Below are 12,985 nucleotides of genomic sequence, written 5' to 3' on the forward strand. Positions count from 1 at the left end.
AGAAACATCATTATCCATATTAATGATGCCAATGCACATCTAGTAACTCGCCATGATGTCCCAAGCAATTTGCCTTGTGGAAGATGGTAACTTAAAGAAACTCTCAACAAAGCAGATGATGCCAATGCATATCTAACAGTTCATAATTGCCAAGTCAAACTGCACACAGATAGTTAAGAAACATCATTATCCATGTTAATGATGCCAATGCACATCTAATAACTGGCCATGATGTCCCAAGCAATTTGCCTTGTGGAAGATGGTAATGTTACTCATGATAACAAAGTGCATTCACACAAAGATGCTAATAAGAACATATGAAGTGGGGATGCAACAGCATGATTTCCATAATAGAGACCATCCTACTCATATCTTCATGGAGCATAAAAGAGCGAGATACATCCCTTCAAGTTACTGATGGTAAGTCGGAAGAGCTCCATTGGTTTCAGCTGCAGAACCATTGAGAGAATCCTTCCTCCGCCCAAAGGGATTCTTTGAGAATGTTCAAGAAGTTAAGGGAAAAAAAGACAGAAAAGCATCACAGTTCAAAAGACAAAAACAGATGTATTTCAACAGTAAAATTTATATATCAGATAAGTAGATGGCCTCATTTTCAAAAGCCATTACACCCACAGATGGCTCAAAATAGAACAATTCATGTACCTCAATTGGTACAAAATAGCTTACAAATTTATTTTAATTAAAAAAAATGGCAACACTAGTGTAAACCAAATCATTAAGTTAAGAACTTCTCTTCTTGCTTATTCCAGTCATTAAAGCATGACAAGATGGAGTACATTTAAACTAGAGCAATTTAAGTCCAAAGATGCCACTGTAAACAAACTTAAGGTAAAGCACCCCAAGAGGGGCATTTGAAGCTCCACCCGTCCAAGTAACTATACCTCAGAATAGAACTATTACTACTGTATCTCAAAAGGCATCTGCTAATTATCCATGAAAACAAAATAGCAGGAAAAATCTATAAAATAATAAAGCATAAATGGTATAAACATCTTACACATTTAAAGGGTAGTTCTTTCAAATTTTTGAAGTGGTTCAAGAAACAAAATAAGTAATAGGCTGAGAACCTGACAATATAAAGAAGTAATACCAGATTCTTAGACTCCAACATGAGAAATACTATATCTAACAATCTATCTCTGATATGTAAGGGCCAACAGGAACCTGGGAAGTTCCAAATATAAGATACAAAGGATGTTATAATGTATACATAAAATTTATCTCCAATGCTGATTAAGATTATCAGGGGAGAATTTTTTTTTCAATCACCTAAATAGAAAATAAAATTCTAAGTTTTCTAACAAATCAGCAATAGAGTTCAAATCACTATATATATATATATATATATGCAGGCAAGAACCATAAATTTCCTCATAGATGTAGAACTCATGCAATGCGAACCTGACTAAAAAGTAAATAGACAACCTTATCTATACTGTGAGATACTTTACAAGATACCAATACCGAAAAGTATTCGCATGAAAGAAAAGCAACTATATAGAAGGATATTGAATTCGCATGCCACCACGGCCTGAACTAGGAATAACAGCACCTTGCAGATTCTGGTGAACACCTGTAGCGCTACTCACATCCTGCATCAGTAATTTGGAGTTTGCATTTAAATCAATGTAATGTTGCAAAACCTCATGATGTAGCTTTTGCACATTACTTACATCAAACTCAATGAAGCAAACTGTGTTCCGCTCTTGTCGCAAGACCTTCATTTGCTTGAAACCAGGTTGCCTGCAGATGATAAGATTAAAACAACAAAAACTCGAAACAATAGTGGTGACAAAATTGAGGTCTTTGACTTCACATGTAGGAGGAATAAGTACAATATGTATGGAGAACATAACACTAAAGGAAGCACAATGTTTCATAAGTAGGATTCATACACGCTGAAGAGAGCCCTGAGTTCGTCCTCAATAACATTCTCACCAAGATTGCCTATGAAAAGCGTGTTGCATGGAGGATTGTCTTTCATATTCTGTAAAATTAAGTAAGGTAAAACATTTAAAGGATGAGGTAACATGACCTAAAATTGTCAGTACCGGTGATAATAGGAAGATAAGGTAACATAAACTAAAAGACATCCAGAAGCCAAAAAGAGAAGACATGAAAAAAATAATGTCCCAAATTCCAAATGCAAATGCAAGTACAGGATCCGATAAAATGAGCATTCCATGATTCCATTGGTACAAGAACAAGAAAAAGTATTTAGGCTGATGTAATTCAAATCTATATGGTTGTCATTTAATTTTACACAGTTATACAAGAACAAGAAAAATATTATTAGGCTGCTGTAATTCAAATCTACATGGTTGCTTCATTGACCAGAAAAGACAATTAAGCTAGGCGCATGAAAAAAAAATGAAATGACCAAAATAAGCAGTTAACCCCCTCAAATTTTAAAGTTTCAATTCCCAATCTAAATCCTTTTGTCCAAAAAGATGATTACATATATACAATATTGCATAAATTAAAGTGATGAGCGGAAAACTATAATAAAGTAATAAACACAAAATTGACCACAAACAAGCAATTAGAGAAAATCAAGTATGGACCACCTGCACAGGAGCATAACCACTGGGTGCTGGCACTGGAGCAGGTGAAGGAATGGCTACAGTGGGTACTGGATACCCTCCATATGGGTCATAGGGAGCAGACGGAGCTATATAACTAAGAATCAAATAAACAAGATAAGATTCAATGAACCTATGCATGGACGTCTATACAAGAAAGTTATGTTTCATAAATTTACCCTGCAGTTCCCCAAACAGGTGCTGGGGGTGGGTGGAAAGGAGGCGGATAACCTGCATGAGTATAGTCCCCACCAGTTCGTAGACGTTTACTTTGGTCCAGTGAGCTTGAATCAGTCACCACACCTAAAGATTGAGTACCATATAGCAATAAGTTGAATATAAAATTGAAAAAAAATCACACCTCATTCATCCACTAAATGAGGAAAAAGAACTGAAGGTAAGAATATTCCAAATAACAAACTTTAATCAAAAGTTAATACACTGTGCTCATAGTATAATAGATCCATGTGTGAATGGAAGAAAAGAAAACATTGGGAAGATAATTGAATTACAAGGAATTTGAATACAAAACAAGGATTCTGAAGGGGACTTTGTTTTTCAAGTCATATCATTTAGTTATTTAAAGATAATAACTTCTAGACTTGCAAGGCCTGGGGAAGAAGATATACTCAGTGTTGCCCTCATTTTCTGAAAGGGTGTTTCAATAACTTGAACCCATGATATAAGGTTAATTGTTTGCTTGTATTCGTGTTCTCTATATTTCTAACTTGTATTGTATATTCTTCAATGAAACCTCATAAAACGGAAAAGAGAAAAGTGTCTGTCTTCAACTAATGCAATAGCGGCAAAAAGAGAAAAGTGTCTGTCTTCAACTAATGCAATTGCGGCAAACATGAACCGTGGCTCTAAACTTTGACAAACCATCTTGACATTTCTGTGCATTAGCTGTTTATGGGATTTATCTTTTCAAAGCAACACACTTTAAAAGAACCAATAAATAATAAGTTCGTAAAGAGTTGTTTCACAAAATGGCGGCTCATGATATTCCACATTACCTCTGCAACACTGCTTTTTGATATTTCTTTGTCAAAATAATAGAAGTCATATGTTTAAGCTGAATCTCCCAAGGCCCATCTTGTTCAAATCAGACTATAGGTCTCATCCTCTAAATCCTCTAGGTTTGTCCTCAAGATGGATGCTCAAAGTGCAAATACAAATTTTCTCTAGACGCATATTCCCCACCATCTTTAACAGAATTTGAACCATTTATCAGCGGGACTCTAACTAGTAAAGTTGCACACAGGAAATCTAAATCCTTCTCCACTAATAGTATGAGTTACAATGGTTATATGAAAACGTGAAGATCGCCTATAAATATAAATCTTTGAGTTATTGTAACAGTGCAATATTAATCTAGAGAAGACTCTGGAGGTGGGGTATTGACATTTCTTTTCTGAAAAATATAAAAAGGTAACCATGTTTGAAGTGTATCTGCTTCAGTATCTTTTAAAAATTTAGTAGACTTTATCATTCAAAGAATATTACTGGAGCTAATATAAGAAATGACAGAATCATACCAAATCACGCAAAGTGTCCTAAAAAGTAACTACCAAACAACATGAAAGGTAACCACTGGAATAAAGCCTTACCGACAAACAATTTACAAACATTCTGCAAACCGTATAAGTTGCCATATACTCATATCAATTAGGTCGTTATAAGGTAACTATGAAGCTGTACAACTAAACTAAAAGAAACTAACATCACCAAACGGGACAAATACTTTCTTCATCTCAAACAAGGAGTGCTTTAAAAAGAAGCAAACAAAACCCACTTCAAAACACGACGCACCTCTCTTGACAAAAAGATTCTTCTTTGCCATCTCCGTGTGCAGCACGGACTTCGTCTCCGCGTCAAACATCAAGTTCTGAACTCCCCAAAAAAGAGAGTTCTCCTCAGATCACCACAGAACCAAACAGTACCAAGAAGAAGAAGAAACAAAAAGTCACCTGCAGAGCTCCTTTGGCAGCCATGGCGTGCTGACCCGTGGAGAAGAGGGCGAATCCCATGGGCTGCTCACCTTTGAAGTTGATCTGAGACGCCTCGAATCCCGGCAACCACCTCAGGAGGTTATGGAGCTCCCTCTCCTTCACGTCGCCGGGCAGACCGGATATAAATATCGTTCGAACCTTCAGAAGTTCCTAGATCAGGAAAAGGATTCGCAATGGAAGACCGGAAGACGGAGAGGAGGGCATGTATACCTCGTCGGGGGAGGAGCGATTAGGGTTCTCGACAGGGATGAGAGGGGCCGCAGCGGGGGGCTGCGGAGGAGGCGGAGCCCACTGGTGGTGGTGGTAGGGATGAATGCCGGCGCCGGCCATGGCGGGGGGGAAACCCTAACCCTAGCTTTTCTTCTCTGTGCTGCTCCGTTTGGGCACTTCAGCGCGGAGAACATTCTAGACTCACGAGTCGGGTTGAGCTCTTTTTGCCACCACGAGGGGACGGCCTGGACATGGTTCGCACGTGCATTCCACGTGTTACCGATTATTGTGTTACTTGTGGTTGTGGGTTGTTAGTCGTTCCCTTATTACCTCCTCCTGTTTGTATTATACATTCTTTTATTCTAATAAAACGGGAAAAAATGGGGGTCTAATTTGCATTTATAACCGTATTTTTCTTACTTGTATTTTATAACCGTGTTGCATGAGGTATATCTCCATTGTAATTTCTAACGGCATTACCTATTTTGAGGAAAATTTTGCACACAACGGGGAGTTTTTTTTTTCTTTTACTAATCTAAATCACCAAACGTTGTATTACGTGAGTGAGTTCCAAACTGATTTATGAGATATTATTTTGAGATATAGCAATTTTATTTAACAACAATTTATAACTTAATAAATAATTTTTGGTGCCTGTATAAACCGCTGATTCATTAAACGGTTTATATCAATTATTGCCCATAGAAAAAGTAATTTATACTAAATAAAATCATTAACTTAAACAATAATTGTTTTATACATGCATAAATTATCTTTTTTTTTTCTCCTCTTTTATAAAAACAGTAGATATTCCACCAATGATGTTCTAGTTAGCATTAAAGATCGTAGATTTATAAATCATATTTTTAGTGACAAGAATTTTAGTCCAGTACATTACTCAAGGAAGATTTAACAAAGTGGGCTTCAAAACTCTCTTTTTTGTTCAGAGGAGTAGTGACTTCAAAGCTGTTAGAAGATCCTACGACTGCAAAGGCTTGTAAACAACAAGATGTAAAATAAAATGAAGGGAAAAAGCACAACAATGTATGCTAGGACATGAGTAAAAGGAAACAAACATGACTATGATTAAAAAAAAATGTCATGAATCAAGGAGAATAGTGTTCAGCACAACATTAGGTTACACAGTGATTTGCTTGACCAATTAAATAACCTGCTAAGCCATTGCATGGAGAGTAAAAATAAAAAACCTAACAGTATGTATTCCACCTTTTTTAACCACAATTTTACATGTAGAGTTGTAAATGGAAAACTTCAACAAGGTAAACCAGCAAGATTTTACGATCAACTCATGAAGGATCAAAGACGAGAAATAACATTTTGCATCTTTACCAAAGGTACTGTCAACCAATTCCCACTTTTCTGTATGAAATTTGCATGCTCTTGCTCCAGAGATTAGCCTCCTCCAGATTTGAGTGTATTACTGAGCCTGCATGGGTGACAGGCTACATCATGTTAAACTGCCGCAATCTTCAATGTGGAGTTTTCATATTTTACCTGATTTTAAGCTTATATTTCTGTCACAAACTGTAAGTTACTATCACCTATTCATTTTTCCAGTGCACTGTAGTTGTGTTCAGTTGGAGCGTAAGAGCTAGAATAAATTTCTATTCCAGCAAAAACTTCCATACAAGAGGAATAGATGTAGCATAGCTGATGCTGATCAATCCCATCTATTATGATTATATGACTAGAATAGCCTTAGTCCATTTTTTATGTTCGTCATCTTTTTCATCTCAAGTGGTTAGAAAAACAGTTGAAAACATCTCTAACCAAAGGTAAATGGGAAAACAAGCAATCCTAGCCACTCCACTCAGCATTAAGTTACTTGTTCCAACTTCCAACTTTAGCTGTTCTTCAACGAAATGCAACATATTTAAGCATATTCTATTGACATGATAACGTAAAGTGATAATTACACAGTTTCACTGCTTAAGCAATGATCAACAGTTGATTCTAAATAGTTTGGAAGCCAGATACAGGAGAGATGGCCTTTATTCTTTTGTTGACAATACCATCTCATTTTCTGTCTGGTTATTTGCTAGAAGGTATATTTAGCTAGCAATAAAAGGTAAGGCTTCCTTATCATGAATACTGAATGAAGCTTATATAGGCTAAGAAAGATTCAACCTTATCTATGAAACATGAAGTCACTATAAGCATCATGTGATTATCTAAGAATTTACAGCACTTAAAAGCAGGAAGAGATGGGGAAGCATCAGATCATGCAGCAGATCTTGCAGCATATCATGCCTAGAAAAGATGAAAAAAATTCGGTCTGTCTTTCCTGGATTCAATTAGGTTTACCCTGAATAGTTCAACTTACCAATCCAAACCTTCAAAAAGTCCCTCTCCTTTTATAGCTGAAGTTTTGAAAATGGCCCATTGACGATTTTTTATTTTATGAAGTTCTAATGATTCTGTTATTGCAGCATCATCAAGTGCACCCGGCAGGTCCTGTATAGAAGCACAAGTAGCCAGAATATAAGATAAACTAGCCTTAATAAAAAGTTAGAGTGCAAAAAAATTAGTCCAGATAAACAGATAAGATGCTTCTGCACACAAAAAAAATGAATAAAAATAAATTAAATAAATAAATAAAGAAACATAGGTTTTCTCCAATATATAGAGATAGAGATGGACAGGTGGTTTATATCCGTTCGCATGTGATTAATTCACTTCATTCTAACACTATAAGTTATGATTCACCTATGTCTCTGATCTTTGAAAAAGAATTAAGGCAAAAAGGATGTGAAAATGTTAACAATAAACTGTGCATCTAAATTTTACTTAGTATTTCCATTAGAAGTAATTTGTATACTCCACTTGCCTTTTCCATTGACCTCAAAATAAAATAAATAATATGGTGAATTGGTGATACTGCACACAGCAAGGAGCCCACAAATGAAAATTATTGAAGAAATCTTAACCCATGTTTGCAGGATTGGAGAGTTTACCTCCTAAGGAAATGCTTTCCTCCTATGAGTGAAAATGGATCAGATACGGATTGAATAGTATTCAACCCACATCTGAATTCATATTTTTTATTTGGATATGAATATTATATGAATAGTAAAATTTAAAACTATATCCTAACTAAACGGATACGGATGATTTCAAATAGAGGATCAGATTATAAACGGATATTGATCGAATTTTAAATAAATTATAATATTTTATGAGAGACAATTAACACAAGATATTAAGAGTTTCAAAAAAAAATTTCTTGCATGTCAAATACATATAAAATTAGCAAATAATCTCTACGAATAATATATAACACATCATTAGTAACAATATCAATATTCATTATTTAAAAAAACAAATTAAAAAATAAAAATTATTCAAAAAAATATGCAGATAAACGGATATCCAATATCCATATCCAAATCTGAAAATTATATCCGACTCATATCCGAATCCGTATCCGATTTTTTTAAAAAAATTCTTATCCGTATCTAGATTGGATAAAAAAAATTTATCGGAATCCAACCTGAAACGGGCCGGATAGCGGGTTGGATCAGAGTTAATCACCTCTATTTCCTCCCCATTCTGCCCAGGGTCTTGTATATTTCAAATTCTTCCATTACTAAGTCTATTCAGTACTAGCAGCCTTTTCTAGCTGGTGTAAGCTAACAACACTGTAGCTTTTTGGAACTTGAATCTACTAGAGATCTCACCAACAAAAGAAATAAGGCATATATGCTAGTCATGCAATTTCATTCATTTCCAGATGTGAAGGATTAGTGAAGCAGGATCTGATCCAATTATTAGAGCTACCACATCTTGTGACCATTTTTATGTAAATTACTTCTAATGCCTATACATTAACCACCAAGGATTGTCGTGCCGGCAGCTAACCAGCATGTGACATGACGGGTGGCGCATGACAACTCCCTTAACAACGATCTATCGTTGTGTACGGTCCTAGAGGCAATTAATCGTGTTACCCCTCCTCTCTCCTCATCGCCAACGACATCTCTTATTTTCGCCTCGCTATACCCATCGTTTTCTCCATCTCTCGCTATGGTACGACCACGACAATGAGAGAGCGATGGTGATGGCTTGATGAGGAGAGCTTGTCAATGGCGGAAGCTCTACGCCACAATTAGTCTTCCTCTCCCTCTATCGCATGGGGCCGGCAGCGGATCGATCCTATTTTGTTGCATAGTCAGCAAGTACAATAGCACATGTCATGTCATGCCACAAACATGTCAATCCTCATTGAGCAAAAGTATAACAGTAGTGTGATATTAAGATCATGCACTAGTGATAATCCAATCATATGTGAATTCGCAACCTTTAACAAACTTTAAAGGGTTTAACCTTACAATTAGAAGATAAATGTTTTCTAAAGCAAGTTTCACAATTTTACATGAATCTAGCATAATGTTTTAGATTGTGACAAAAAACAAACTCATATTAGAGAAAGTAAATAATTTAAAGCGTAAAAACATAGGATTCACCTGCTTGTTTGCATAGACAAGGACAACTGCACCTTTTAGCTCTTCCTCCTACCAAGTCACAAGAGCAACAATCAAATTGAATATTTGGTCATTGGAAGAACAAAAAAAAAATCAAATGCATAATCCACATAATATATCGGTCACTGTGATTTAATTTAAAGCAATATAATAAGGATTAAACAGTTTAAGAAATTTGGGCCCTCTGGATCAACCCAAATAATCCAAAATGAAGTACTTAACATATCCAAATAATTGACAGCCAAACTCGTAAGAAAACACTAGATTCAAGTAATGGACAATAAGACAGTTAAAATATGGCAAGCCAGTACAGGAAATATGGTAACTAATACAACATCCCTATGTCACGCACACACCTCCAGAATAGCATGAAATTCATCCTTTGCAATTGCCAGCCTATCAGTGTCACTGGAATCAACAACATATATAATAGCTTGTGTGTTTGGAAAGTAGCATCTCCAATATGGCCTACGCATGAACAAACAAGAGAAAAGATGATGTGGGAATCAAAAGGCCATCTTCAAAGAAAAACAAATCAAACATACAATATAAATGATAAAGAAGAATATAAAATATAAAAGAACAAGTAACTACTAAGACAATTATGGAGAAGATTAATACTGAACTGCATTATTAGAATGGAAAGGATAAAAGCCAAAATGTTTTTGAGCACATCTGTTCTGCAAAGAATAGCAGTCATATCATCTCTTCAGATGATCTGATACTCTATTCCCCCTTATATTATATATTTAAATATGAGATAATTCACTTCCTTTTACCTGACTGCCAACAGAATAAAACAAGAACCTCACAGAGGGAAGGTAGAACAACAATTTAGATGACAGTATGAAATATGTATACATCAAGCTAAGATCTGTTAGCTGATAAAAGCTATATTATCAAAACTATTAGCTATTAGCAATAAAAGAAAAGAACTTATTCTTATTTCATATATTTAAGAAATAATATAATGAAGAGATAAATATACTTAAGAATCTGAATCAAGTTTGTTCTTCACCTATTACTATCCAAAATGCAGGACTCTAGTAAAATCTTGTATGAAAGTGTATAGAGATGACTGTTGAGTAGGAATTACAGGCAATATAAAAATCTTACTACAGAACACAGTCAATTCTTAAATAGTAAAATATAAATGAAGTACCTGATACTTGTCTGTCCACCTGTTTCAGAGAACCATAAAGTCCACATTAGAAACAGGATAAGATATGTGTATCAATGCCATTAACTATTAAATAGAGAAACATAGGAGACAGCTAGCCAAGCTTTAAGGGAGATAATTAACAGCTTGCTTATAAGTTACTAATTTCTTTGCAAATATTGACATGCTCCAATATCTTAAAGTTGCAAAAGAAAGCAAGCAAGCCCAGTAAAACTGGAAGTTTTCTTAGTAGCACAGAGCTGAAAAGGCATTGATCTTCTGTGACATTCCAGAACCAACCTATATCTGAATAGTAATAGAACGTAAAAACAACTTTGGCCAGTTGGCTTGAGCTAAGGGCCCTGATGTGCAACATCTCATCCTTTGCCACTACATCCTGACAGTTGCGATGCAACAAAACACATCTGAAAATGTCAATTCAGTGACATTGTGTTTTGCATACCCTTATAAAAGGGTTATGTTTGTCATGATATGAAATCCTTTAACTGGCTATGGATCTGTTGCTGAGGGAGCTAAAATTAAGCATAAATCACAATAGCATACTTTTTTTCTCTCTCAAAAACACAGTATCATGATTGACCATCATTAACAATACATAGTACTCTGCAATCTATGGTCAATATCTTGTATTCTAAATTCGCACTTTATTACTAATTAGAGCGTCTAAGATAAACTGAATTCTGACCTAGTTATCCAAGTATTCAGAAAAAAAAATCGAAAACAATGTAACAATTCATTCTTTTACTTTTATGTGAAAAGCATCAAAATTAAAATGTAAACTGCACAAAGGTAAGAACGTACCTAGATCCCAAACCTGGAATTTAATGTTATTGTACTGCACTGTTTCCACGTTGAATCCAATAGCTAAATCGCGACAACAACCCCACAAAAACAGGAAAAAGAAAACGGAAGCATCAATTAGCATCGATCATGTCTCAATAATCACCAATAACAAAGAGACGAACAGCACAACTTACTTGGGATAGTAGAGACGACTTCCCCCATCTGAAGCCGATCTACATAAAAAACATAGAGATGGATAAAATTAATCCGAGAGATCGAGAAGAGAGAAGGTAATCTAAAGCAAGCACGATGGAAGTGATGGTGATTACAAAGAATGGTGGTTTTCCCGGCATTGTCGAGTCCAAGAACAAGGATCCGAGCCTCACGGTTGCCGAAGATCGAAGAGAGCATCCGGGTGAAGAGGATGCCCATTGTGGTACCAATTCCACCTCGATCTGATCCGAGACTTCGATATCGCCCTGGACAAGCCCAGATCCGTCACAAGGAGCCTTTGTTCCTTGTTATCGATCCATGGGGTCAGAGATCGAGGCTAGAGAGAAAGCCAGAGAGGGTGGTTTGGTAAACTATGCTTCGCTGAGTTCGCACGCGGTATTTTTCTCCGAGGAAAAAAAAAGAATATTTTACACCCTCTTTTAGGCTAATTATGGTTCAACCCCTTCTTTGACTTTACCATATTGGCCCTTAGTTTTATTCTTAATCACCCAAAGCACCTCATGGTTTGAGCATCTATATTTATTATTTAATTAATATAATATATATATTATATTTTAAATTATTTAATAGAATCATCTAAATATTCTAATTTTTTTAATAAAAATATACGATTAGAAAACTCTCGTCTTTATAATAATACTAATATTCAACTGTTTAAAATTAATTTTAGATTACTATTTTTTTAATTAAACGTATCAAAATTATATTACACAAAATAAAAATAAAAAGTTTCAAATAAATTAAATAATTTAATATTATACTTATTTTAAAAATCTTGACGAGGGCTTTACAATGGTACTATTATTGTTAAATATTAATTAGTAAAATTAATTATATAATCGATTTAACTAATTAAATTATTTAATAAATAATAGACACAAAATTTAAAATTTTAGATTAAATTTTTATAGAGCAAAATTAATATTTTAAAAATTTTAATAATATTAGATTCGGGCTCCAAATTTTTAGACGAGGCTCTAAATTTAGAGCCTCATTTGAAGCCCGGTTAGAGCTCCACCGGGCTTCAAATAAATTTAATGTCTCTAAGTAGGAGTGCCAAAATAATCAAGCTTGACCTAATAAGGCTCAGTCAAGTTCAAAATCATATTCTTTAAAAAAAAAAAAAAATTCAAGATCAATTGAATTAGGCTTGAATTTGATTTTAAGCCAAACTTACAAATCTACTTGATAAAACTTAATTTATTATTACATATGTAATAAGTCAGATTTAATTAGATACGTATTTAATTTGATTTTACAAAGTGTAGATTCCAGAATTTGATTCTACGCTTGGTTCAGGCACGATTTGAAATATGTTTGAATTTACTCATCAAGAGCCTCAAAATAGGCTTGAATTGAAATTAATCAAGTTTGAATTTTTAGCTTAGGGTCAAATGATTAACTAAAGAGTGCCAAATGTTAATTCTGCCTAATTTTTTGGACGTTTATGGAGAATTTAAC

At 34.8% G+C, this 12,985-nt stretch overlaps 2 protein-coding genes across 2 annotated transcripts; both read right to left on the minus strand.

Annotated features, from left to right (window-relative positions):
- Positions 1-116: 116 nt before the first annotated feature.
- Positions 117-5,122, minus strand: LOC140788288 (cell wall integrity protein scw1). Its single transcript, XM_073137480.1, has 9 exons — positions 4,826-5,122; positions 4,574-4,753; positions 4,416-4,491; positions 2,783-2,906; positions 2,589-2,700; positions 1,917-2,008; positions 1,695-1,764; positions 1,529-1,613; positions 117-500 (listed from the first exon to the last, which is right to left on the minus strand). The coding sequence occupies exons 1-9, from the start codon at positions 4,943-4,945 to the stop codon at positions 412-414; spliced, it is 948 nt and encodes a 315-aa protein (XP_072993581.1). The 5' UTR covers positions 4,946-5,122; the 3' UTR covers positions 117-411.
- A 764-nt stretch (positions 5,123-5,886) lies between these two features.
- On the minus strand, positions 5,887-11,928 carry LOC140789754 (ADP-ribosylation factor 1). Its single transcript, XM_073139571.1, has 8 exons — positions 11,620-11,928; positions 11,485-11,523; positions 11,309-11,371; positions 10,490-10,508; positions 9,684-9,795; positions 9,310-9,357; positions 7,170-7,300; positions 5,887-6,272 (listed from the first exon to the last, which is right to left on the minus strand). Exons 1-8 carry the CDS (start codon positions 11,720-11,722, stop codon positions 6,239-6,241), a joined length of 549 nt encoding a protein of 182 aa, XP_072995672.1. The 5' UTR covers positions 11,723-11,928; the 3' UTR covers positions 5,887-6,238.
- Positions 11,929-12,985: the final 1,057 nt, after the last annotated feature.

Source organism: Typha latifolia, chromosome 5, assembly GCF_019914945.1.
Source record: "Typha latifolia isolate L0001 chromosome 5, TyphaL0001v2, whole genome shotgun sequence".
In the NCBI taxonomy this organism is placed as follows: Eukaryota; Viridiplantae; Streptophyta; class Magnoliopsida; order Poales; family Typhaceae; genus Typha; species Typha latifolia.

Excerpts from the sequence above, each read along its gene's own strand:
- LOC140788288 (XM_073137480.1), bottom strand. The coding sequence starts at position 4,945 with ATGGCCGGCGCCGGCATTCATCCCTACCACCACCACCAGTGGGCTCCG. Across the intron at positions 2,701-2,782 it reads CCTGTTTGGGGAACTGCAGG|TTATATAGCTCCGTCTGCTC; the intron begins GTAAATTTATGA and ends TTTGATTCTTAG. Across the intron at positions 2,009-2,588 it reads GTGGTTATGCTCCTGTGCAG|AATATGAAAGACAATCCTCC; the intron begins GTGGTCCATACT and ends TTAATTTTACAG.
- LOC140789754 (XM_073139571.1), bottom strand. The coding sequence starts at position 11,722 with ATGGGCATCCTCTTCACCCGGATGCTCTCTTCGATCTTCGGCAACCGT. Across the intron at positions 9,358-9,683 it reads AATTTCATGCTATTCTGGAG|GAGGAAGAGCTAAAAGGTGC; the intron begins GTGTGTGCGTGA and ends GTGACTTGGTAG. Across the intron at positions 6,273-7,169 it reads CTTTTTGAAGGTTTGGATTG|GCTCAGTAATACACTCAAAT; the intron begins GTAAGTTGAACT and ends TCACCCATGCAG.